This window comes from Poeciliopsis prolifica, unplaced genomic scaffold, assembly GCF_027474105.1.
Source record: "Poeciliopsis prolifica strain line A6 unplaced genomic scaffold, Auburn_PproV2 SCAFFOLD008, whole genome shotgun sequence".
In the NCBI taxonomy this organism is placed as follows: domain Eukaryota; kingdom Metazoa; phylum Chordata; class Actinopteri; order Cyprinodontiformes; family Poeciliidae; genus Poeciliopsis; species Poeciliopsis prolifica.
The window spans coordinates 11,244,636-11,267,752 of NW_026562383.1; the positions used below are offsets into that span (position 1 = coordinate 11,244,636).

A 23,117-nucleotide genomic window follows, 5' to 3' on the forward strand; every position below is an offset into this window, starting at 1 on the left:
GCCACTCAATTTATTCCAGTGAAGGATTCAGCAGATCCCAAATAATCTGTCTCACAGTCAATGAAAAGCCAAACTGCCACTGTTTGCCGCCGGTGGGAATGAGATGAGCACAAGAATATTGTTTGGGGTAAATCTTTTCAGTAAGTGCATACCACCTCCCTTCTTCAAGGTCCAGTTAAACAACTTCCTTTCAGCTTTCTGGCCTGTATCAAGACACTTGAACCAACTTAAACTGTGATTTCACTGCAGCAATGATCCACCAGCATCTAAAGTGTTGCAGTGGACAGAGGAGGATGTGAGACCTGATTGCAGAGGAGGAACATAAAAACAACATTCATCGCCTTTGAAGAACGTCGGATCTTAATCAGGGACTGATGTGAATAAGACGAGGAAAATCATGAGAACACAAGTGATCATAGTTTTCCTGATGTTTTTTGCAATGATCTCAACGTTCACTGAAGGAAAAAGTGTAAGATGTTTTTTTTTTTTTTTGCTTTTGTGCTTGTTTTTTCCATGTATGAAGTTGATTTTAATATTTATGTGTCATTCAAACTCTGTAACCACGTACAAAAGGTAATTCTTGAGTGAAACTTATATTTAGCTTTGATTTTTTTTCTCTCATGTTACAGGCCGGGCTCATTACTGAATTATGCTTAACACATTATAGTTTGAGGTTGATTTATCCAAGTACACAGATGTCTCTGCAGTGACAGTATATTAAAAGTTGTATCCCTGAAACTGGATGCTTTTCTGAAACTTTAAGCAGTCCATCTCTACACTTAACTTGTTCAGTGTAATTTGTTTAACTATTTGCTAAATCATTGTTTATCTTGAGTAGTACCAGTCATTCGCTTGTATTTATTGCTGTTTTAGTGTGGATATGGAGAGCTGTGTTTTGTCTGTAAGTGCACTTTGCTTTACTTATTCAATCCCGTATAATATTTTTGCAGATGGCAATTTGACACACTTCTAGCGTGTACATTTTATTTCAGTTGTCTTTTAAAAATCTTTAATAAGCTAACTAAATAATTTGCTAAATAATAATAAGAATTATTATTATTATTATTATTATTATTATTATTATTATTATTATTATTATTATTATTATTATTATTATTATTATTATTATTATTATTTCATTTAAATTACTTGATTTATAAGGTAACGATTTTGAAACTGAATTTATCAAGGTTATAAATCAATATATTTACTGTATATAGTTCCTACATAGCAGCAGGGATTGCCAAAGCAAGACATTCTGGTGTCTAATTATTTTCATCCTTTAATTATTTTTGCATGCCCAGAATAAACTGAATTAATTACAGTGAGTGTAAATAAACCAGTCGGAGAGTTGAAAAACTATTCTTCCTTCATTAGTTCACCACTGTACTGAAAGCCTACACCTATCAAACCATCTCCATTTATATTTGGTTGTACCACACCGCAGAATTACAGGTCCTTTTTAGATCTTCTTCTAAGTACAACACTGACTAACTCAAATCGAGACATTTTCTTCAGTGACGTTCAACTTGAAAACAAAAGTAAGAGAAAATCTTTGAGGAGTTCTTCTTTTGCTTGATATTTGATGTTTTAAAGTTAAATACCTTTATTTATTTTACAGTGTGTATGCAATGGAAAATCAAGATGCCACTGTAAAGGAGTAAAAGGCAACAGGGTAAGTTCAGTTTGTGGTTTTGCTTATTTTTTTTTTTATTCTGTATTTACCATGTTTTCCCAGGGTTGAAATTTACAAGGAACAATTCTAAACTAAAATCAGCTTCTTTTACTCTTGATTTAAAGACAGGCTGAGGAAAGAGAGAGATAGACAGACACTGTCCAATCCTGATGCTACATATGTTCTAACTGACTGATCTCTACTATAAATCAACAAAGATTTAAAAAATGCAGGCAGAGACCACATAAAATATTTGGATAACTTCCTGAATGTTACATTGTTGCTTTAAATAACCACTAATTAACTTGTGCATGCATGCACAAGTTAATTGAGATTAACTTGTGCATTAACTTGTGCATGCATGCACAAGTTAATTGAGATTAACTTGTGCATTAACTTGTGCATGCATGCACAAGTTAATTTAGTTTTACATTTCTGTTTTTTTTTTGTGTTTGTTTGTTTTGTTTTGGGGTTTTCTGACAAACACTCATACATTAAACACACAGGGAGAGAAAGGTTTTCCAGGAGATCCAGGTCCTCCAGGACCAGAAGGGCACCCAGGATCCTTAGGTCAACCTGGACTAACAGGACCAAAGGTAGAAATTCAACCACACTCTTATTATTCTGCCTCCTTCTGATGCATCGTGGTTGTGAGCTGGCCAGAGGTGGTGATAAATTGCACTTTTTTGTGACCCTTTTAGCAACATGTTTTTCAGGATTTCTAAGATTAATTATGTGTTGCATTCTTTGATAGGGCACTACTGGGTCTGATGGACCAATGGGATCAAAAGGCGACCCGGTAATATAATTGCACTTCACAGCCAAATGAGTTAATGGTGGTGTTCTTAACACCAGAGTGTAATGTATTTTTCTTTTTCTTTTTTTCTTTTTTATTCCAGGGACCAGATGGCAAGGAGGGATTTGCTGGATCTCATGGCTTACCAGTTAGTTTCCTCATGTGTTTCTAATGTACAGAACCTTACCCTCTGTGTTCTGCAGTCCATACACCAATTTGGCCTTTTAACTTTTGATAACTTTATCTCATAGGGTGTTCCAGGTTTACAGGGGCCTATGGGGCCCCCAGGTTATCCAGGCTGCAATGGAACAGATGTGAGAAAAATATAAATTCTCTACACGTTTTTCTTCAAGCACTTCTTAGTTTGACAAAATAATGTACTTATAGGGAGACCCTGGACGTCCAGGTGTTGAAGGAAATCCTGGTATTGATGGAAATCCAGTAAGGAGTAAATTCCAATACCTCCTGCATTGGGTACACTGTTCTACTTTGATGAATATTCAGCATTTCTTTGTATCTTTTTGTTTTACTTTACAGGGACCTCCAGGTCAGCCTGGTCCTAAGGTAGGGCATGCTGTTCTAAGCTCTTTGTTTGGTGCTTTTTTATTCATGAAAGGTGAAACAGCGAATTTGCTGCAGAATAATTATCTTTTAGGAGTTCCAGGATCTTGAAGCACCATAAAAAAACAACATGATGCAGCACAATTACCATCACTGCTTCCCCCTGCTCCCTGAGCTAATTTTGTATCAGGCCCATATGAGACCAATAACTTTTTTTTTTTTGAAGATTTTTCTCTTCTCCTTTCTCCATGCTTTTTATCCCACAAGTCTGTTTTCTTCTGATGCTTCAAGGCATTTGTGTATGTTAAAACTTTATTTTAAAGTGTTGAGAAAATGTATAAAGATGATTGAGTAGCAATTTTTTAAAGCTTCTTGGTAATTTTTGTGTGTTTTCATGTTTTGGATCTACAGCCTATATAGTTTGTGTATACCTAATTACCTGTTCACATGTGGTCTCATATATATTTTCAAGTAACGGTTGTTGTCTGTCAACATGATTTGGCTTTTTGACTGCACCACTGAAACAGTCCTTTCCTCCAGCACTTTTACTCAGTGATCCTTCTGGGAAATAAACCAAATTCAATATATTCAAGATTGTGAGTTTAACACTACATTAGACCCCACAGAGGGCCACTTAAAATTCAAATCTGTCTTGTTCCTGATTCATCAGAGGCAGACAAAATAGGAAGAGAATGAATGATCCCTGTATAAATTAAAAATAAAAATAAAAAAAATAATAGAAATGAGATGAAAAAGTTTTATGTTAAATGGGCCATGTGAATATTTGTGTCTGTTTCTCAGGGTGACTCACAGACAACAACTCATTTAATACGAGGGCCTCCAGGACCACAGGGAAAAGATGGAAGACCGGTAACTTTATAAACAATAGTGTTATACACTAAAACTAATAAAATAGAAATATTTTTGTTGAGCCACATTTTAATCAATCAAAATATTGAATAATAAAATGTAGGAAATTAAATCTTCATTAATTTCAGACATGTAAAATGTTTTGTTCTTTTTGTTCCCCTTGTATGTAGGGTTCTCCAGGCTTATCAGGTGAGATTGGACTACCTGGGGACATTGGACTAAGGGGTCCTCCTGTAAGTGTCCGTCTATTTGTCTTTCTTTCTTTATGATGCAATGGTTAATCCAAACGTTTCTGTTTCAGGGGTCTCCTGGTAATATCGGAGCTCCTGGCTCCAAGGTATGCATAACTATAGGCATGATGATACACAATTGTTACAGGCATTTAAAATCTACAGTGGAGTTCATACATTTGGGATGTGGATGGAGTTTACAATATGTGACTGTTATAAAACAAACTTAAAAGTCTTGCATACATTTTGCAGGGCCAGGAAGGAGCTCCAGGAACTCGAGGACCAAAGGTCGTTTTTGTTTATATGATGATCATAATCATAATAATTCTGCATTATGATGATCAGATATCACTAAAATTAATTTTTCTGATGTAGGGTTTCCGAGGCCCCCCAGGCCCACCTGGGCCTCCAGGCAGGACTAAAGACTTTTTTACCGGCACCCTGTCAATAACGGTATAGTAAAAGTAATTTTTCACTCATACTCATCCTAATACTGTGCTGTTTCCTTTTTGTACAAAAAAATAATAATAATCATTGATGGGCCGATAAACCTTGCAATATTGCAGATATACATAATATAACAGGCTTGCCATCCCTTTTGGAGTTCAATACACTAAAATAAAAGTAAAATTTAAGAAAAATTCCTTCACCAGCTCTTCCATATTCGCTAGTAGCAAGTAACCACTACAGTTTTGTGACTCCTTGAGGTAAAAAAATGATAATATAAATGCAAAGACATTCTGAAAAATAATTTTAAGAACTAAAAACAGCAAAAAATAAAACTGTTTTGAAGTCAAAAGGACATTCCTACACTGCAAATCCACAACAACTGTATTTTTGCTTTTCTTTCATCTACTGTTTTATATATTTAAGCTGGTGTTTTTCTTGCAGGCTAACTTCAGTTCTCTGTGTTCATTAGGATTTAAAAGGAAACAAAGGTGATGCAGGAGACAAAGGATGCAAAGGAGAACCTGTAAGTTTCTCTCTAGAATTTATGAAATTGTTCATCTTTGCCTGTATAACTTTGGAAATGTCTGATTGTTTTAGAACTATGCAACTTTTTTTATTTGTGCCTCTGTTTAATCCTCAGGGAGATCCTGGGAGCCTCTACCACACAAAAGGGCAAAAGGGAGAGAGAGGAAACCCAGGTCCAGAAGTGAGGATAAAAATGTGTTAACATGTCTTTCTCCATGCAGCCTGTTTTTGATCTGTATCGCGTCAGAAAATGAGAAAAAAGTATGACCAACAGAGGGCAGCAGTGCAGCATGTGCCTTTTTATTCAGTTCTACTGCTTTAGCAAGACGTAATTCCTCTGCCTAGATTAGATTACACACTTCAATTCCCTGCTCATCACTGGCATTTATTCCAAAATAAAAAAAAATGAAAAAAATACTGTCAACTTTCAAAAGTTTAAGGCACTTCATTGAGCTTCATTGTCTCCGTTTTTCATATTTTCCAAGTTGATGTAGAGTGAGGTTTTGTACAATTGAGATCAGTTATTAATAATTTTAGAAAATGGAAAATTTTAGATATTTTTATATATCACATCTGTGTGTTTTACAAGGATTGTACTTTCTTTTTATCGTGATTCTATTTATTCCCCTTAAATCCCTCCAACTAACCATGAAATAAACATGAGCTGGCATTTGACTTGTCTGTCGCTACAAAATGAATTCATACATTGAATTCAAATTAACTCAGTTCTGTGTGAAGTCACATATGATGTGGAAATGCTTCAGAATCCATGAGTAAGGCTCTCATTCTGATGGACAAATCTGTTTCAGCGCATTTTAAAATTGCTATGCATTTAAATTACAATGTACTCTATGTCGACTGCTATTTGTGCAAACATAGCTTTTCAATACAAGGGTTCAAAGTTTTATTAAGTTAAAACATAGCTCATGCTGTTATGTATAATTTACAGGGAAAGCCAGGAAAGGACGGTGAACCTGGAAATCGTGGATTCAAGGTAATCACTACTTTAGTTTATGCATTAAAAAATGCTTCATTGTTTTATCTGTATTTTGCAAGTTTTGAATACAATGCATTTCTGCTTAGGGAAGACCGGGACGCAGAGGAGAGCCAGGACATCCAGGCCCATTAGGAAGAATGGTTAGTCAGTCTCCATCCATCCATCCATCCATCCATCCATCCATCCATCCATCCATCCATCCATCCATCCATTCATCCATCCATCCATCCATCCATCCATCCATCCATCCATCCATCCATCCATCCATCCATCCATCCATCCATATTGCCTTCAAATATGTTATGATTGTATCTTGTCATATCTTGTCTTTTTAGGGTGAAAAGGGAAACATGGGTCCAACTGGTCCACCTGGAAATGTGAGATTTTACTAATATTCACTTTTTGTGCATATATATTGTGCACAATAGTAACAATTATATTTCTATAGTAGCTTGGCTTTCACATTTGTTGTTTTAGCATAATGAGAAAACAATCTAATTTTGGAAACCTTCAGACATTCTTTCTGTGCTGCTGTTTTCAGATACTTAGGCTCGAATCACTAAAGGGACACATTGGAGATCCTGGCCCTCCAGGTCTCCCTGGTTTCCCAGGGATCCAAGGTAGAAGAATACAACCAGCTGACAAATGAGCAAATAGAAAAAAGACATGTGTCCATTTTGCTGTTTTATCTAGTCGATCCCATCCATTCATTGTCCAGAATGACAGATTAAGAGCAATGTTACTTCTGCACTGCTATGGAGTTAAACACTACAAATGAATGCTTGTTTTATTGTAGAAAGTTTATAAATGGTAAAATAATATTATTTTTGTAGGTGTTACAGGATTTCCAGGACCTCCTGGTTCTCCAGGTGTGTATGAGCAACAGATTTTCTCACTGTTGACATTAACTGCAGTTATTGGCACATTCAAAATATCTTCTTTTTCTTCTTTTCATATTGTGTTTATGCAGGTTATGCACTTGGGATTTATGTACCAGGTGAACGTGGTTTCCCAGGCCCAAAAGGGTACAAAGGAGACCCTGGGGATCCTGGGAGTGTTTACATGGGGCCTCCAGGGTTCGATGGTGATCCTGGTGATCAAGGGCCTCGGGGAAACCAAGGCAAACCTGGACGCTTTGTAAATGGAAGTAAGTAAAAAAAACAAACAAACATGGATCTTAAAAACAACATTTGTTCTCTGAGTAAAATTAACCAAAAAAGCAGAAGCTAGAGAACAATGTGAAAACTGTTTGCCCAAAGGGTGCCATTCTGTTTTGTGCATCATTTAAGACCGTTTTATTTTCAATTCCAAGAGTCCTTGCTAAGTGTAAATTTTGCAGGGGGACCTGTTGTCTGAAATTAAAATTTGTTTGATGATTTAAAACATTTCAGTCTCCAAAACAAATCACCATAAATACTACAAGGGGTCCAATACCTCTTTGCAGGATTATGAGTGTTAATAGATTTTATATATATTATTTTTATATATATTTTTTTCATTGATATTTAACAAGGCTTTGTATGCATTCATGCAATAACATTGCTGACCAGCACAGTGAACTCCATATGGATGACAGAATACTTAAATATTCTGTCATATATTTAATAATTTCATTTTCTTTCTCTTTTGTGGGTCATAATCCAATTGAAAATCAGTTTTCATTTGCATTAAACACACAATACTTACTGATTTGTTCAACATCTGTCCTGATTAAATTGAGTAAAAACATAAATTTAAAAATGCTGGTAACACTTTATTTGATGGGTTGTGAATAAGACTGACATAAATATGACATAACACCTGTCATGAACATGATTAAGTCTTCATGAATATTTATGACTGATGTCTTAAAGTGTCATTGGGTAAATCATGACATTTTTAATACAAAGTTGACATTATTCAAAATGTCTTTGTTATGACAACTTGACATGAACCAAGAAATTCTGATCTGACATAAATTTGTAATAAAAGTATCACTGATTAAACTTTAGCTTTAATGAAATAAAGCTACATAATTTTTAAAGTTTTATGTTAGATCATGAAAGTGTTGCCAAAATGCTTTTATGTGATTACAAAGCTAATGAGCTCTTCATTTTGATCAACTTTTAGCTGACTGTGTCATTAAGGGTCTACCTGGGATCAAGGGAATTAAAGGTTTACCAGGACCTACAGGGAATAATGGGTATATTGGAGATACAGGTGAGAAATTTGTTTTGCAAGAATGTTGAGTTGTATCATTACCAAAGTGGTAAAAAAGTTCTATTAATAGAAAATAAATCATTGTTTCCTCCCACTTGCTGTACATAACAGGAGAGAGAGGGGAGATCTGTTATGAGTGTCAAACATCGGGACTTTCAGGACCACCAGGTCTTCGAGGTCCACCTGGCCTCCCTGGTACAGTTCTTTACTTCAAACACAAAAGGACACATTTATAGTTTGCCTCCTAATAAAACCAGAATATCCCGTATGAATCATTATTTGAAACATCTTTGAAAAACTGATATATGTGTGTCCGCTGTCACTCAGGCACTAATCAAGGACGGGGTGAAAAGGGGGATCCCGGCTTTCCAGGTCCTTCAGGTTTACCTGGGCCTCCAGTAAGAAAGTGCATCATAATCACATTGCAAATTTGTTTGTTATATATTGTGCTTTTACTTAAATACTATGTACACAAAAGTACTTTTAACTCAAGGGTTTTAATATAATGTCTACTACTCAGTTGCACATTTTTTTAGTTTGTAGCATTCTGTTTTCAATAATTGCATTGTGTTGTAAATTGACCCTTACTGCACAATAGGTTATTCTTAGTTCTGCTTTTACATTTTTATTTTCTGTGAATCTACATGTTTCCATTATCTGTCACTTTGTTGCTGGTACGCTTGAATTTTCTCGCCGAGGACAAAATTCTACCACAAAGTTGTGTCAAATTGTCCAAATTATCTTGTATAAAATACATATGTAAATAAACAAAAACATAACTAAATGAAATACAAATAATGTTTTACTATTGTACTGAATAGGCAAGATTTATATTTTTTTATGTAGAATGATCCACTGGGATGATTACCTTGAACATAGGATTTATACCTAAGCCTTAGAAACTTAAGTTGCAAAACGTAAAATTAAGCTTATGTTTTACCTGCTGCTTCCATCACGATTCTAAATGTTATTCCAGAAACTCTTGAATATGAAATGCTTTCCCCTGCACTAATTTGGTGAAAGTCAACTCATTTCTCATTGCTCCATGGCCAGTCGTGAACAGCAGCCTGTCCATGACTGGCCATGGAGCAATGAGCCAGTTTAAGTACACCCAGTGGAAAAGAGGCATTTGCCCAGGCAACTGCCAAACCTTGACACATCTACTGGATTGAAAGATGGAGAGGCATGAAACATTACTCGAGAGAACAGGTCTCCACTGCCCTATCCAATAGGAGGATGCTTTACACAATACCAACAGTCCTTTGCATTGCATAAAGTGATACAAGGCTTGTGGGGCTCAATGGGATCTCTTCTTGAGCTAATCTGAAGGTCACATGAAGTTTGACAGTTTTTAAGTATTGCCTCTGCACTCTATGCTCCAATCATCTACTGTCCTTACACCATGATTACATTAAACTTAGAGCTGTGTGGGTTAGTTGATGTCCCTCCCCTATCACTTGAACTTTGTTGTAATACCAACACTCAACCAAAGAACATTTAGTTGCCAGAAAATTTACAAACTATACCCAAGTTGTATCCTAGTGTGATGTCATCGTACAATGTATGATCAAATGTTTTTTTTGTTTTTCCTGTTCATTCTAAAGGGGTCTATAGGTCTACCAGGATTATCAGGCCAGCCGGGGCAAAAGGGAGAGCCATCTAGTAATGTCTCTCCAGGGTTGAAGGGGGAAAAAGGAGAACCAGGACTGCCTGGAAGACCCGGTCCAAATGGTTCTCCTGGATCTCTGGGTTTACCAGGAAGTAAAGGCACTACAGGGCCTCCTGGAGAATTGGTAAAAAAAAATTATGATGGTCTTATATGATTTTTGGTATTTCCAAAATTGTGGGCCATCTGGAAACACTGTCTAACAAGGTTATTTCCCTCACTAGTGTCACCGCCATGGAGTCGAAGGAGATCCTGGGTTTCCTGGTCCACCAGGACATCAAGGGAAAGAAGGACCCATTGGCTACCCTGGACCAGCAGGTTATGGACCTCCTGGACCACCAGGGACCAAAGGAGACACCGGTGTACCTGGCCTGCCAGGAGATCCTGGAATTCCAGGTGGGAAAACAAAGGTCATTTCAATATACATTAAAATCCAATCACATAAAACTCAGCTCAAGTTTTCTTCATTTTATTTGTAGGCCAAAAAGGGGAATCTGGTCATTTTCATACCCAAGGCCCACCAGGACCACAAGGATCTCAAGGGCCACCTGGCTTTGAAGGAAGTCCAGGTAATCACAGTCAACTAGCTGGCTGTCTGAGTGCATAGCTCAGACTTTCACCATTTCCACTTTTACAACAGAATATTTAATAGATTATATTCTGACAAAAAATAAATAAATAAAAAAAAACTCATCCAGGTGTTCATGGAGTACCCGGTGTCCCTGGAAATCCAGGCAAGGCAGGACAAAAAGGAGAAAGAGGGGGCTTGATACTTAGTGGAAACCCAGGACCCCCAGGGCAGAAAGGTAATGCAGCGGGGATTTACAATCTGCTCACATTTATACTCAAAAATTGCATTTTGTTATTGTATAATCCATGTTTTCTTTTTTGTGATTTTTTAAGGTGATAAGGGGCTGCCTGGCTCTCCAGGTATTCCAGGTTGGGGTTTACCTGGGCTGTCCGGTCCTCCAGGCCCTCCTGGTGCCCCAGGAGAAAAGGTCAGAAGTCTTCAGTGAAAACATACAGGATGGTGTTTGTTGTAGAGAAGTAGACAGTCACACTCTAAACAATTCATTAGGTTTTTAAGGATAAGAAACAGAGGATATATATTTCCTAGATCAGGATTGAAACAGGAAGGCCAAAAACTCTAAAAGATTTAGCAAGTAAGAATATATGTAATGTATTGACTTTCTTTAGTGTAGCTATTTGATTCTACAGTGTTAACTAAGTAATTAGTCATGGAATTAAGTACCCCATTTAGGGTGACAGTGGCCATGGACACCCTGGTCGTCCAGGTCCTCCAGGACCACCTGGTGAAAATGGAGCTCCAGGGCCTGCCGGCGATCCTGGAATCCCTGGTCTTCCGGGAAGTCCTGGAATAATTGGAAAATCTGGGCTTCCAGGAGAAAAAGGTAATTGTGGCTAAGAATTTAAAGTTTGAAAGTACAATGATGATAAGGACTTCTTGAAGCAGACAAATAGTGTGTTTTCTTTAGATTAGCACATAACTGTTTTTCACATGATGTCATTCTTCCTCCAGGAAGAAAAGGTTCTGTTGGTCCTCCAGGACTTCCTGGTACTAAAGATTTATGTATTGGTTTGCCTGGACCAGTAGGATTTCCAGGAGCGAATGGACACACAGGACCTATAGGTAAATCTATATGAAGCTAGAGTCCTGTAGTGAAACATTTAGACAAAGGTAATGTGTAAGATGTGATAAATACATGAGATGTCTGGTTTGTAGTTGTCTAACCTTTAACTTTAGATTTCTGTAAATAGTAATCATTGTTTTATTATTCCATTCATTTCCCAAGGGGCTAATGGCTTGCCTGGAGAGAAAGGTAATGCGGGTTTACCTGGATTTGGTTCTCCTGGCCTTCCAGGTGGTCCTGGACCCTCTGGATTGTCAGTTCCAGGTCCACATGGGCCTCCGGGGCAGAAGGGATCTCGGGGTCGAGATGGCTGGCCTGGTCACCAAGGTAATATGATGGTTTGTTTCATCTTAGTCTTTATGTCTTTCCATTTCTCTCTTTGAATATGCAGGCCCAATCTCTTGTAAGACTATTCAAACTGCTTGATTTCTAAAATTTTTATTTTGTGTGATATAGCAAAACATTTGCTTAATGCTCCTGTTAGGAAAAATAGACAGTTTTTATTATTTACAAAACAAAACAAAAAAACAGAAAAGTAGCACATGCATATGTATTCAACATAACTTTTTAGGGCTCATCTAAGTTTACCATAAGCTTCCCAGCAAATAAAATCTACAAAATCAGTAGTTGAGCTTTTAATCTCTTGAATTACCTTTCTACTAGTCGGTTCAATGAGTTCCCAGGTACACTAAGTGTCATGGCTGCTGTTCTCAAGCTCTGAAGGACAACTCGCTGTAAGGGTTGGGATTCACAGTCTGATGCTGTGCTTTGACATCTTTTTTTCGCCATAGAATTATTCCTGACTTAAGCCGAGATGTGTTTTTTGCACCATGGAATTGAAAAACAACAAATGATGCCATTAGTTGCAAACCGGGTAAATGTCATGTCTTATTTGTCCTCAGGTTATAGGATGTAACCTATAAACTGAGGACAAATCAGGTTATATGTTACATCCTATAACCTGATGTAAAATGTATAATACAAATGTATTGTTTGTATAATTTATTATAAAAATATTTTCTTGCATAGCAGTTGATTCCATAACCATACATGTTATTTTATATATGTGTGCTTGATCCATTAAAGTACTGTAGAAAACACAATACATATAAAGCAGAGCTATTTCACCCTTTCTCACTGACATCAAAATGTATTTTTAGGACAAATAGGAGACCGTGGGCCTGATGGTATATCTGGACATGGTCCAGAAGGAATACCAGGGAATACAGGACACCCTGGACCAAGAGGTAAGTGTTATGCATTCAGTGCAAACATTCATCAATCAGTCATATGTTTAGGTCACAATGTTTGATATGCACCTTCAAAATGTTGATTGTGATTTGTTTATGGTTCACAAGTTAGATTCAGTCAAATTTCTTGTAACCATTTCACAGGGGACCCAGGCCCAGACGGATCAAGAGGCCAACAAGGACCCCAAGGCATGGTGGGAGATCCAGGTGATAGAGGCCCTCCAGGACTTTCTTGTCCAACACGCCTCTACACTGGACCTCCAGGAGATCCCGGAGAACCAGGTTCCCTTATTATAACTTATTATAAGACTTTCTCTTCAAACTATAATTTCACATCCAACTCCACTTTCAAGATGATACTGAATAAAATATGGTTGATGTAGAGAGTATATTTTTTGTAGAAATCAGTTTTTTCAACTATCTGAATGTTAAGAGTATTCTTGTTCTATTTCTGTTAGGAAATCCTGGTTTACTTGGTCCAACTGGTGATCCTGGAAGATCTGGACCAAAGGGACAGAGAGGAAGAGCTGGACCACCAGGGGACTTGGGACCCAGAGGTTCACTATTAATTGCCATTGTTTCATCCCAAATATTCTAACACACTGATTGGAGACTTGATCTGTCCTGTGTTTGTTTGTGAGTACAGGTCCTCCTGGTGAACCTGGTGTTGATGGTCAAGCGGCATCTGAAGCTAGGCGAGGACCAGACGGAGCCCCGGGAGATCCTGGTCATAGGGGTCATCCTGGTAAGAATTACTCCATGGAAGGAATCCTGCCTAATGTGTCATATTAAAACCACCATCTTCTAAAAATGTAATCCTAGATATATATTCTCATGAATATTTCACTATTAAACCAAGAAATGTCAAGATTTGTCTTGTTTCCTAAAGCGGTGCAAAAACCAAAAGAAACTCATATGACAATTCTCATTTCACAGAATAATGGATCCATAAAGAATGTATGGATCCATCTGTTTACTATAACAGAGTGAGAGTAAGATCACCTAAATATTCTGCTATCTCTCCCTGTGAGTTATTTTATTGCTCTGCTCACATTTTGCATATCAACATAAAAACAATCTTCCTAAGCCAATAAAAAGGATTTTCCAAATTTTATCCTATCACTAGTCAAATAAAGTTAGCAGCACAATAAAGTCCAAAACTTAAACCATAGCTAGTAGAAGCAGAGATGTGCTGGTTCCTTATTGCGTAATAAAATATAAATGTCAACTCTTCAGTAAATAACACCCCTGTTGCGACCATAAACATTCCCCTCAATTATTTCTTGGGCAATACAGAAAGATCTAAACTTCTCCTCTAAGAGTAGTTGGTGTGTGTGACAATTTAATATAATGTCATACATTTTGTTTTAGTAAGAGGAGTTTTGCTTTGTTTTTTTTTTTTGTTTTTGTTTTTTTTTTTGCTGCTGCTGTTGCTGTTATATCAGAATAGCTGATTGTTTTAATTTCCACAGGGCTCAAAGGAGTGAAGGGAGACCCTGGAATTACTGGAAGGCCAGGACCAGATGGTGTTCCAGGTCCAACAGGCAGCAAAGGAGCTGTTGGAGAACCAAGCTATGTGTACGGACCACCTGGACCACCTGGACAAAAGGCACTGATGATTTAACAAGGATTTTTGATGATGATGCATTTAGTTCTGCTTAGTAAAAATATGCAGCTGGATATAAACTCAAACAGCATTTGTGGGATTTTGTTGTTTTTTCCTCTTCCTCTATGCCAGGGTGAACCAGGGTCCAGGAGTGATGTCATGCTCAAGGGACAGAAAGGAGAACCTGGGATTGAAGGACAAGTTGGTGTTCCAGGAAGCCCTGGAGCAAAGGGGAACACAGGACCTGATGGAAACAATGGTGATTTAAACTGATTTTTAATACTAAAGGGGGTTATTATGAGTTTCCCAGCCACATAGTGCTGTATTACAGCATAATTAAGTAACTGTGTCATCTTTAGTTGTTATAAAACTTCAATATATCTCAACCATAGCTTAACAAAACGTGGACTTTGCAAATTAATGCCTTGAAATTGGCCTGTGTCTCTTTAGGAAGCTCCTGCTCTTTCTAACACTCCCCCTACAGAACATAATTCTACTCCATTATGCCGTTGAAAGCTTTTCTTAGGAGCTTTGCATTAAGAAGTAGTTTGTAAGATAACCTCAGCAGATATGTAGTTCTACCTTGTGTTTTCTAATTGCTGCTGCGACTCTGGTGGAGATGTGTGGAGAAGGTGTGGGGTCGGAGAGGTGGACGATCAGCTGGGAGCAGCAGCTCCAAGGAAGACCTTCGTGTATAGCGCTGCTTTGTGGGAGCAAGCGCTTAGATACCCCCGAATGGTTGCCACAGAAATTCTAAGATTCCTCAAACATGCATGAAAGGATAATAAAAGAGGCACTCCAGGTCTGTTTTTGACAGTGGAATAACATTAAAACAAATATGCAGCCAAAATTAAGTTAATTTTACACCTTCCCTCCCATCTGTAAGTAATTTGTGATAAATTTCACTTCTTATTATTATTTTTGAAAGGGGGGGGGGTATTATGTAAACTCAACATTTTTTCATTTTATATTATTTTAATAAAACTCATACCCAAGCATCACACACCAGAAAGGGTTGAACGTTCTGAAAGAGACAGAGGCCATATATGGAAAATATTATCACAACAACTGAAAATAATATATTAATTTAATTCTAACATAAATTAAAATACATAATCCCCCCATAGTCCATTTTGTTTTGCTTCAAATTGTGGTTGTATCGTAAATAATTTTCCTCTTCTTTATTGTCATTTATTTGTCTTTCCCATTATATGGTTCAGGTCCTCCAGGAGTTCCGGGTCCAGTTGGTTCTGATGGTCCTCCTGGAATAAAAGGACCCATAGGACCTGTTGGACGACCAGGTACCATGTCATATGCCCTCAGGATATGACAATAACACAGATGTCAACCAACCTAGTAAAATATATCTTTGCTTATATTTTACTGGACAAAACAAATTATTGCAATTTCTTTAAGTCAATGAAGAAAAAACTGAAATCATTAGCTTTGAACCAGAAAAATCTATTTAATATAAAGAATATTCTTGAGTCTCTTGGTCTTTTGGCAAAAATAGTGAATCAGAAAATTTACCGACTTTACTTTTAAAAATTGTCAGCTGGTTTGAACCTGTCTCAGGCTTTTCTTTCGTCTTGTCTGATTATTGTAATGCACTCTACACTTGTCTATCCAAAATTTCCCTGGACCTGTGGTAGTCTATATTAAATCTTCTCATGTGACTCCATGATTATTGGAGCTCCATTTAATTACTGTGCATTTCATAGTGGACTATAAATCATCTGATTGGGTTCCTTTAATCTGCTTTTGTTCAGTGTGCTATGTGTGTTCATCCTCTGTTTTTACTTTTTGCTTTTAATCTTGAAAGGTGCTGGTTCCTTCCTTACTTTTGTTTCCTCAGGCATTCCAGGCCCAACTGGCCATACTGGGGAATATGGTATAAAAGGAAGCCAGGGACTTGATGGTTTTCCTGGGCCACCGGGTCAAAAAGGGGACACGGGTAACGAAATCCATCTTTAAGACTCTTTCTTTCACCGGATAGAAGTTTGCTTCATTTGAAGCTCAATCTTGATTCAATTTTTCCCCTTGCAGTTATAATTGGAGGAGCACAAGGAAGAACTGGTGATCCAGGCCCACCAGGTGAGTTACAGGTCAATGAATTAAATAATTTCAAAATTTTCCATTTAAAATATACTTACTCTGCCATAGTTGAAAAGTTCACACATTAGCATGCAGTTTTACTTATGGTTCACTGACGAGCTATGGTTGGATTCCAAAAGGATCAGCATGCTGCTGCACCCTTATTTATTAGCAACAGTACATATTGTAGACTGGGATGAGAGAATTTGACATTTTGTGGAGTTGGGGCCCCAAATGGTGTCTACTTTTGACTACGAATAACTGTAAATATTTGCTAAAGGCAGTAATTGATTAATTCAGATGAAACTACCAAGTCAGGGAAATTGTAAAGAACATAGTAGCCTTAAAGGTCAGTTTCAGTTAGTGTTTTTAAAGGTTTTAAAACAATTGTTGAGGTTGTAAGTCAAGCACTGATGTCTGTTGAACATCAAGATGCCACACGTGTATGGAATTAACACAGAAGATCTCGCTCCAATATACAAGTGGTTAAGAGTTTTAAGAATTCAACCTTGCAGTTAAATACTCAACAAATTCACTAAGCTGGAAACATTCAACTAAACTACTGACAAAACAATAAAGTGATTAAACTAATAATAACAGTTAAAATAGGAAGAAAACCAATGAAGTGGCTTTATTGGTTTTATTAAAGAATTAGTATCTTTACTAATTCAGACTGAAGTAATGTTTTCTGAGTCTTGACTAAATTAGAAATCAATAATGTTTTGGATATTTGACTTTTAATCTATGCATCAATTATCGCAGTAATGGATATTTTAATAATTTAATTTAATAATTCAAGGTACCAACAAGGTGCCTTAAATGAACACAAAAAAAAGTGTTCATTTGTTGTTGTTTTGTTTTGTTTTTAACAATTTTTTTTAAGTCCAAAGCATTGTAAATAACCATATTAACAGCTGATGAGTGTCAGTGGTTAGCCTCAGCTGTTTTTTTTTTCTTTTTCTTTCTGTCTTTAACTCAGGTCCTCCTGGCGATATCGGTCCACCTGGTTTGTTCAGCAGAGGGAGGCCGGGACCAGAAGGGGACAGGGGACTTCCAGGTCCACCTGGACTTCATGGTGAATCAGGAAGACCAGGAAGAGAAGGGACTTGTATTCCAGGACCTAAAGGAGATCGTGGATTCCCTGGTAACCCAGGAAGCCAAGGTGAGTATGTTGAGCTGGAGAATTTGACCTATCTACATCTCTCAGTGAAGAAATGACATGTTTGTCCACAATCTTTGTGTTTTACACAAATATCACTTCATTTTAATATAGGCTACCCTGGTCCACCAGGCCCTCAAGGCCTCATATCATCAGGGTTAAAAGGAGACAGAGGAGAGCCAGGGTTCCCTGGAAGCCCAGGTTTTGATGGGCCCCCAGGAAATCCAGGCCCTCCAGGACCATATGTAAGTGATAGTAACATTTCCTTCATCACCAGACAACAAACTTTAATTAAAAATGTATAATAGATTTTTTTATTTATTAGAATAATAGATTTTTAATAATAGATTTTATTATTAAAATAGATTTTTTTATTTATTAGAATAGATTTTTTTATTTATTAGATTAATGTAACAAATACTTGTGTTCCTTTATTTTTCTAAAAGTCCAGAATATGATGGAATATGTTCCATGTATTCTGCTACTGATGTACCTTACAAGGAAGGAAATAGTAACTAAAAGTATTTCTTCATGACTTCAAGTCTAATCTTTGACTTTTTCTGTCTCATAAACCTTTCTAAGGGTCCACCTGGTGTATTTGGATTCCCAGGACCAAGAGGAGACCCTGGTCCCTCAGGGAGACACGGCCCCCCTGGTAATCTATCATCTTTCAATTGCAGACAAAAGTGTGATCTATCACTACAAAAGAATACTGGTGCACAAATGATTTATGTTCCAACAACTGTGATGAAATGGTTAGCGCTTAAAATACTGGAGACAAAGACAAAAAAGATTTATGAGACTTCATTTTTGCTTTTGTCTGCAATATCTACTTAAGTGGTGTTTATGCAGGAGGTTGTGAGGACAAACTAACTCTTTGAAAATCTTGTCAAATTATCTGTAATAGGTGACAGAGGAGATCCTGGATACAGACCAGGTCCATGTGGTTCACGTGGGCACAAAGGTTTTCCTGGACGCCCGGGTCCGTCAATAGCCTTCATTCGCAGAAAGACATTTACTCAATCTAATCTTCCTATAGTACTGTTCTCGGTGCTTTTTCAATTTTCTAAAAATAACTTATTTTCTCTCTTTGTGTACTCCAAGGTCGCAAAGGTGAACCTGCCTATTTTGACAGGACATACGAACCAGGACCTCCTGGATTACCTGGTCCTAAAGGCAATCAAGGACTTCCAGGAGCGATTGGGCCACCAGGATCACTAGGACCGCCAGGTGAACAAGTTTATAATTCTATTGTCCAGTGAATAAATAAATAGTGCATCTATTTTTATGATGTTTGTTTATTTTCAGGGGTGAAGAATTATGTAAAATCAAATTTTTTGTTTTATGTCCTGTTATAATGTTGTTCAGGGGTGCCTAAACTCTTGCTCCCACTATCATTTAAAACTAGCTCAGAGCTGTTAAATAGTATAAATAAATATGTATTCCAATAAATAAATTGAAATACGTTCATCTCGTCTCCCAGGACTGCCTGGCATGAAAGGACCACGTGGAGTGAGCCCTCCTGGTCCTCTTGGATTCATTGGCCACAAAGGAGACAAGGGAAAAACAGGATTGCCAGGTTTGTTTGTAAAACAGGGTCCAGCCTTTAACTGTCAGTGTGACTTAATAAAGTGATTAATGAGTGTATTCACGTTCTTTTAACTCCTCTCTTGAAGTTTAGCTAACTTTATTAGATCATAATTTATTTTTTCTTTTTTTAATCAGGTTAGGTCCAGCTGTGAGAATGAGCACAGACATACATAGAAAATGCTTAAAGTTCAAGGCTAAAAAGTTTTCAATTAAAGTTGCCTGAATGAACTCTGGTACTTGAATATGCTCCTTAGGTCAAGCAGGCGGACCAGGAATTCCTGGTCGAAAAGGACTAAGAGGTTTGCCTGGGAGAGCAGCTACACATTACACAGATGGTTTTCTGATTGCCAGGCACAGTCAGAGCATTAAGGTCCCTGACTGCCCTAATGGCACCAGCCTCATCTACTCTGGCTATTCCCTCCTCTTCATCAATGGAAATGAGAGAGCTCACGGCCAGGACCTTGGTATGAACATAAAGATCATCATAACCATAAATAATGTGTACTTCACTGTGTTCATCGTAATCTGTGTTTTCACTTGGGTCACAACAAAACATTTCCTCGAATGTTTTTTATTTTCTCTAAATTCTCAGGCACAGTGGGAAGCTGCCTCCCCCGTTTCTCCACCATGCCCTTCCTGTTCTGCGATACAGAAAGTACCTGCCGCTATGCTTCTCGAAACGATTATTCCTACTGGCTGTCCACTGATAAGCTCATGCCTGCCAACATGGTTGCCATCACAGCTGATAAAGTTGCCCCCTACATCAGCAGGTCAGACAAGAGTGTACACACATTCAGCACAGCATTATTCTGAAAAAGTATTAGTTTTCTGTTTATCATAAATATATAGACTGTAAAACCAGGAGGTTTTCTAACCTGTAAAACAGCACATGAACTTGCTTTCTATTATTTCAGACTAAGTTTTTCCTGATTTAGTTGTGATGACCTAATTTATTTCTATTTCCTAAATGGTAATAAAGTTCATTTCAAAGCATCTTTCTTTAAGTGTCTAACAGTAGCTTTCTGGAAATTTTTACCATTCCTCCAATCAGAACTGGTGTAACGTGTCAGGTTTGTAGGCAGCCATATTTAAATACACATTTTCTATAGTTCCCTGAAATTTTCAATCAGACCTAATTAAGCCTCCAAACTGCTGACTATATAGTGAAGTTTGTTATTTTTCAAACTTCTTTTATGTGACTTCAGCTTTCCATTTTCATTTATGATTTAGGTGCTCAGTTTGTGAAACAACCTCCAGAATAATAGCTTTTCATAGCCAGAACACTTTGATACCTGAATGTCCCAGAGGTTGGGAGACCCTGTGGACCGGTTACTCATTTATAATGGTAAGAAAGAAAACATTTTTAGCTCCTGGATTGCTCGACCCTATTAGACACCATATTCAGTTTTCTTTAATTATTATACCTTCTAGCAAACTGGAGCAGGAGCAGAAGGATCCTCCCAACCCCTGATGTCTCCCGGGTCATGCATGGAAAACTTTCGCCGAGTGCCTTTTATTGAGTGTCACGGCAGAGGCACCTGTAATTACTATCCTGATTCCTACAGCTACTGGCTAGCCTCCCTTGACCGAAACAACATGTTTAGGTAAACTAAAATGTATCTAGTGTTTTCTCTTCTTGCCACATATTCTGACAACCTCAGTACAATTTGCGATTTTTTTTTTGTACCAGCTCCCAAGAAGATTGACCTTTTGTGACTTTTTGTAAAATTTGTCCATGTCACTTGAACCTGTGCTAGCAAATTTTCTCCTTTTTCAAGTAAATTATTTTCCCGATGTGTCTAATAATGTTTTTTTGTTGTTTGTTTTTTTTCTACTCCTGTAGTAAACCAGTTCCCCAGACTGTGAAGGGATTTTCTCTGGAGAGAGTCATCAGTCGCTGTCGGGTCTGCAGAAAATTCTAAAACCGTGGCACTGGTGCAAATTGGAGAAGATGTTTAAATTCACAATTTTTGAAATAAATAGAATAATTTTAGAAACATTTAATGGTTGCACTTTTAAATACTTGTTCATTTTACATTTGTATCACCAGCAGCTATCATCCTTGGTGATAATTTTGTATATTCTGGAAATGAATTAAATCTTATAATTCTGTGCTTCAACATTTCTACCAAAATGGGTTTTTAATACTCTTTTACTTTTACTTTATTTTTCATTTTCCTTTTCTTTAAATAATTTTTATAATAGGTGTAACAGACATTTTTGGCAAAACAAACCCAAACTGTGACAACTTTTGGCATATAAACCCAATACACAGCCTTTGTTGTAATTTGCACAATATATTAATTGATGTTTTTTCTTTACAATAACACTTTCACAATTTTAATAAAGACTAAAATGTATACAAATAAAATATCCTTCCTTATTATTTGCATAAATTATTTCATATTCCAGTTGTGTTATATTTTATTTAGTGTGTTTCTGTTTATATGAAAACTGTTCTTTACCTTCACCTTAATGTGTATTTTCTTTGATGCTGTTTGATTAATTCCCCTTGTTTCCTGGGTTTAGTTGTTGTTGAAGGAACATGTGAACCAGCACTGATTTGGGAACACACTCTCATTATAATATCTACTGGAATTTTAATAACTACTATATGTGAAAGTGCAGATTCTATTCAACTAAATAAAAATTTACAACCAAACAGCAACACTATCAGAAAAAATAACCAGAACCAAAGCTTTTAGATTCAATTGCTCAATATAAATTCCTTGTAATAATAACTAGATAACTGTAATTACCTTCATGACATGTTTTTGTTGCCAACAACAAAAACATGTCATGAAGATGGAAAACTCTGGTAATGCTTGATGTCAAACTCACATGGCTCACCATAAATGACACAGATTTTCCTTTGATACTTAGATGTCATAAACATCACATGCTTGCTTTGGAAATGCTATGTTCTTGCTTTCTGGTGCGCAAATCTGATGTAAGGTATACCCTGACTGAAAGCATTTCTTTGAATTTCAGCTTGTTAAATGGAGCATGGAATATAGCAACCTTTATGACTCATGCTGCCTGCAACTCTCTCCGATCCCTCTTGAAAAATACTGATGGCACAAAACGATTTTAGTCAAAAATACTGTTTCTGACTCTTAAGGACAAACAAATGTAATTTCAATCTGACGGTAAATATTGTTTTTATTTACAGAAACTGCCCTTATCTGATACCTTTAACATTTATCTATGGATTTCAAATTTGGCCTAATTTTTGGCCTAATTTTAATATCATTGTAGCTTCCATGTAATATTTCTCTACAAATTTTACACATGAAAACTATGACTGAAGTGGAATTCCAATGCCTCAGTAAGCCACTGTCCTTCTTGTTGATAGATGTAAAGTGTTAGAAGTTAGAAGCACAGATATTTTTTTCTGCATTGATTGAACAACAAACTGCCTCATATGTTTCTTTACAGAAAAAACAGTGAGCATAAGACCGTAAACTGAAAATCTGTGATGACCAGAATTTTACACTCACCTATAATATGATTAAATTTTGGCATAGCGTATCAAAGTCCTTCTCTTTAAAATCTATATTTCAAAAATTTTGAAAGTCTCACCTCTTGCTTTGGATTGCTTTCTGCAGCCTTCATAATGAGATTATTCTGCACCCAACAGCGCACTGCACCCAACAGCGCACTTGCTAATTGTTTAAGCAGTATGTATTAGAGTTCTACACATCGACTACAATTGGGATAAAATGCCAATTTGTTGAAAGGATAATGCAGCTCAAGGTTGTCTTATACGTGAAGGGCACAGTGCTTTAACTTTTCCC

General features: G+C 37.0%; 1 protein-coding gene across 1 annotated transcript; it reads left to right on the top strand.

The window, feature by feature from the left end:
- The first annotated feature begins 261 nt into the window (after positions 1-261).
- Positions 262-21,706, top strand: LOC129361771 (collagen alpha-5(IV) chain-like). Its single transcript, XM_055032841.1, has 52 exons — positions 262-469; positions 1,622-1,675; positions 2,182-2,271; positions 2,430-2,474; positions 2,575-2,619; positions 2,723-2,785; positions 2,859-2,912; positions 3,009-3,035; positions 3,834-3,902; positions 4,073-4,135; positions 4,204-4,239; positions 4,385-4,420; positions 4,508-4,585; positions 5,052-5,105; positions 5,223-5,288; positions 6,057-6,101; positions 6,191-6,244; positions 6,440-6,481; positions 6,646-6,724; positions 6,938-6,973; positions 7,075-7,251; positions 8,214-8,303; positions 8,415-8,498; positions 8,631-8,701; positions 9,908-10,096; positions 10,194-10,365; positions 10,449-10,538; positions 10,668-10,775; positions 10,873-10,967; positions 11,231-11,381; positions 11,510-11,620; positions 11,784-11,948; positions 12,782-12,868; positions 13,016-13,153; positions 13,330-13,428; positions 13,518-13,616; positions 14,344-14,480; positions 14,610-14,736; positions 15,698-15,778; positions 16,333-16,431; positions 16,524-16,571; positions 17,551-17,733; positions 17,845-17,975; positions 18,313-18,385; positions 18,638-18,712; positions 18,835-18,960; positions 19,214-19,309; positions 19,575-19,784; positions 19,913-20,090; positions 20,551-20,665; positions 20,752-20,924; positions 21,164-21,706. Exons 1-52 carry the CDS (start codon positions 398-400, stop codon positions 21,240-21,242), a joined length of 4,965 nt encoding a protein of 1,654 aa, XP_054888816.1. The 5' UTR covers positions 262-397; the 3' UTR covers positions 21,243-21,706.
- The last annotated feature ends 1,411 nt before the right edge of the window (positions 21,707-23,117 follow it).

What these genes read in the sequence shown, in the direction of transcription:
- LOC129361771 (XM_055032841.1), top strand. Translation starts at nt 398, where the DNA reads ATGAGAACACAAGTGATCATAGTTTTCCTGATGTTTTTTGCAATGATC. An exon ending in TGGTGATCCAGGCCCACCAG is followed by an intron (nt 16,572 to 17,550) that starts GTGAGTTACAGG and finishes TCTTTAACTCAG; the next exon opens with GTCCTCCTGGCGATATCGGT. An exon ending in AGGTTTTCCTGGACGCCCGG is followed by an intron (nt 18,713 to 18,834) that starts GTCCGTCAATAG and finishes GTGTACTCCAAG; the next exon opens with GTCGCAAAGGTGAACCTGCC.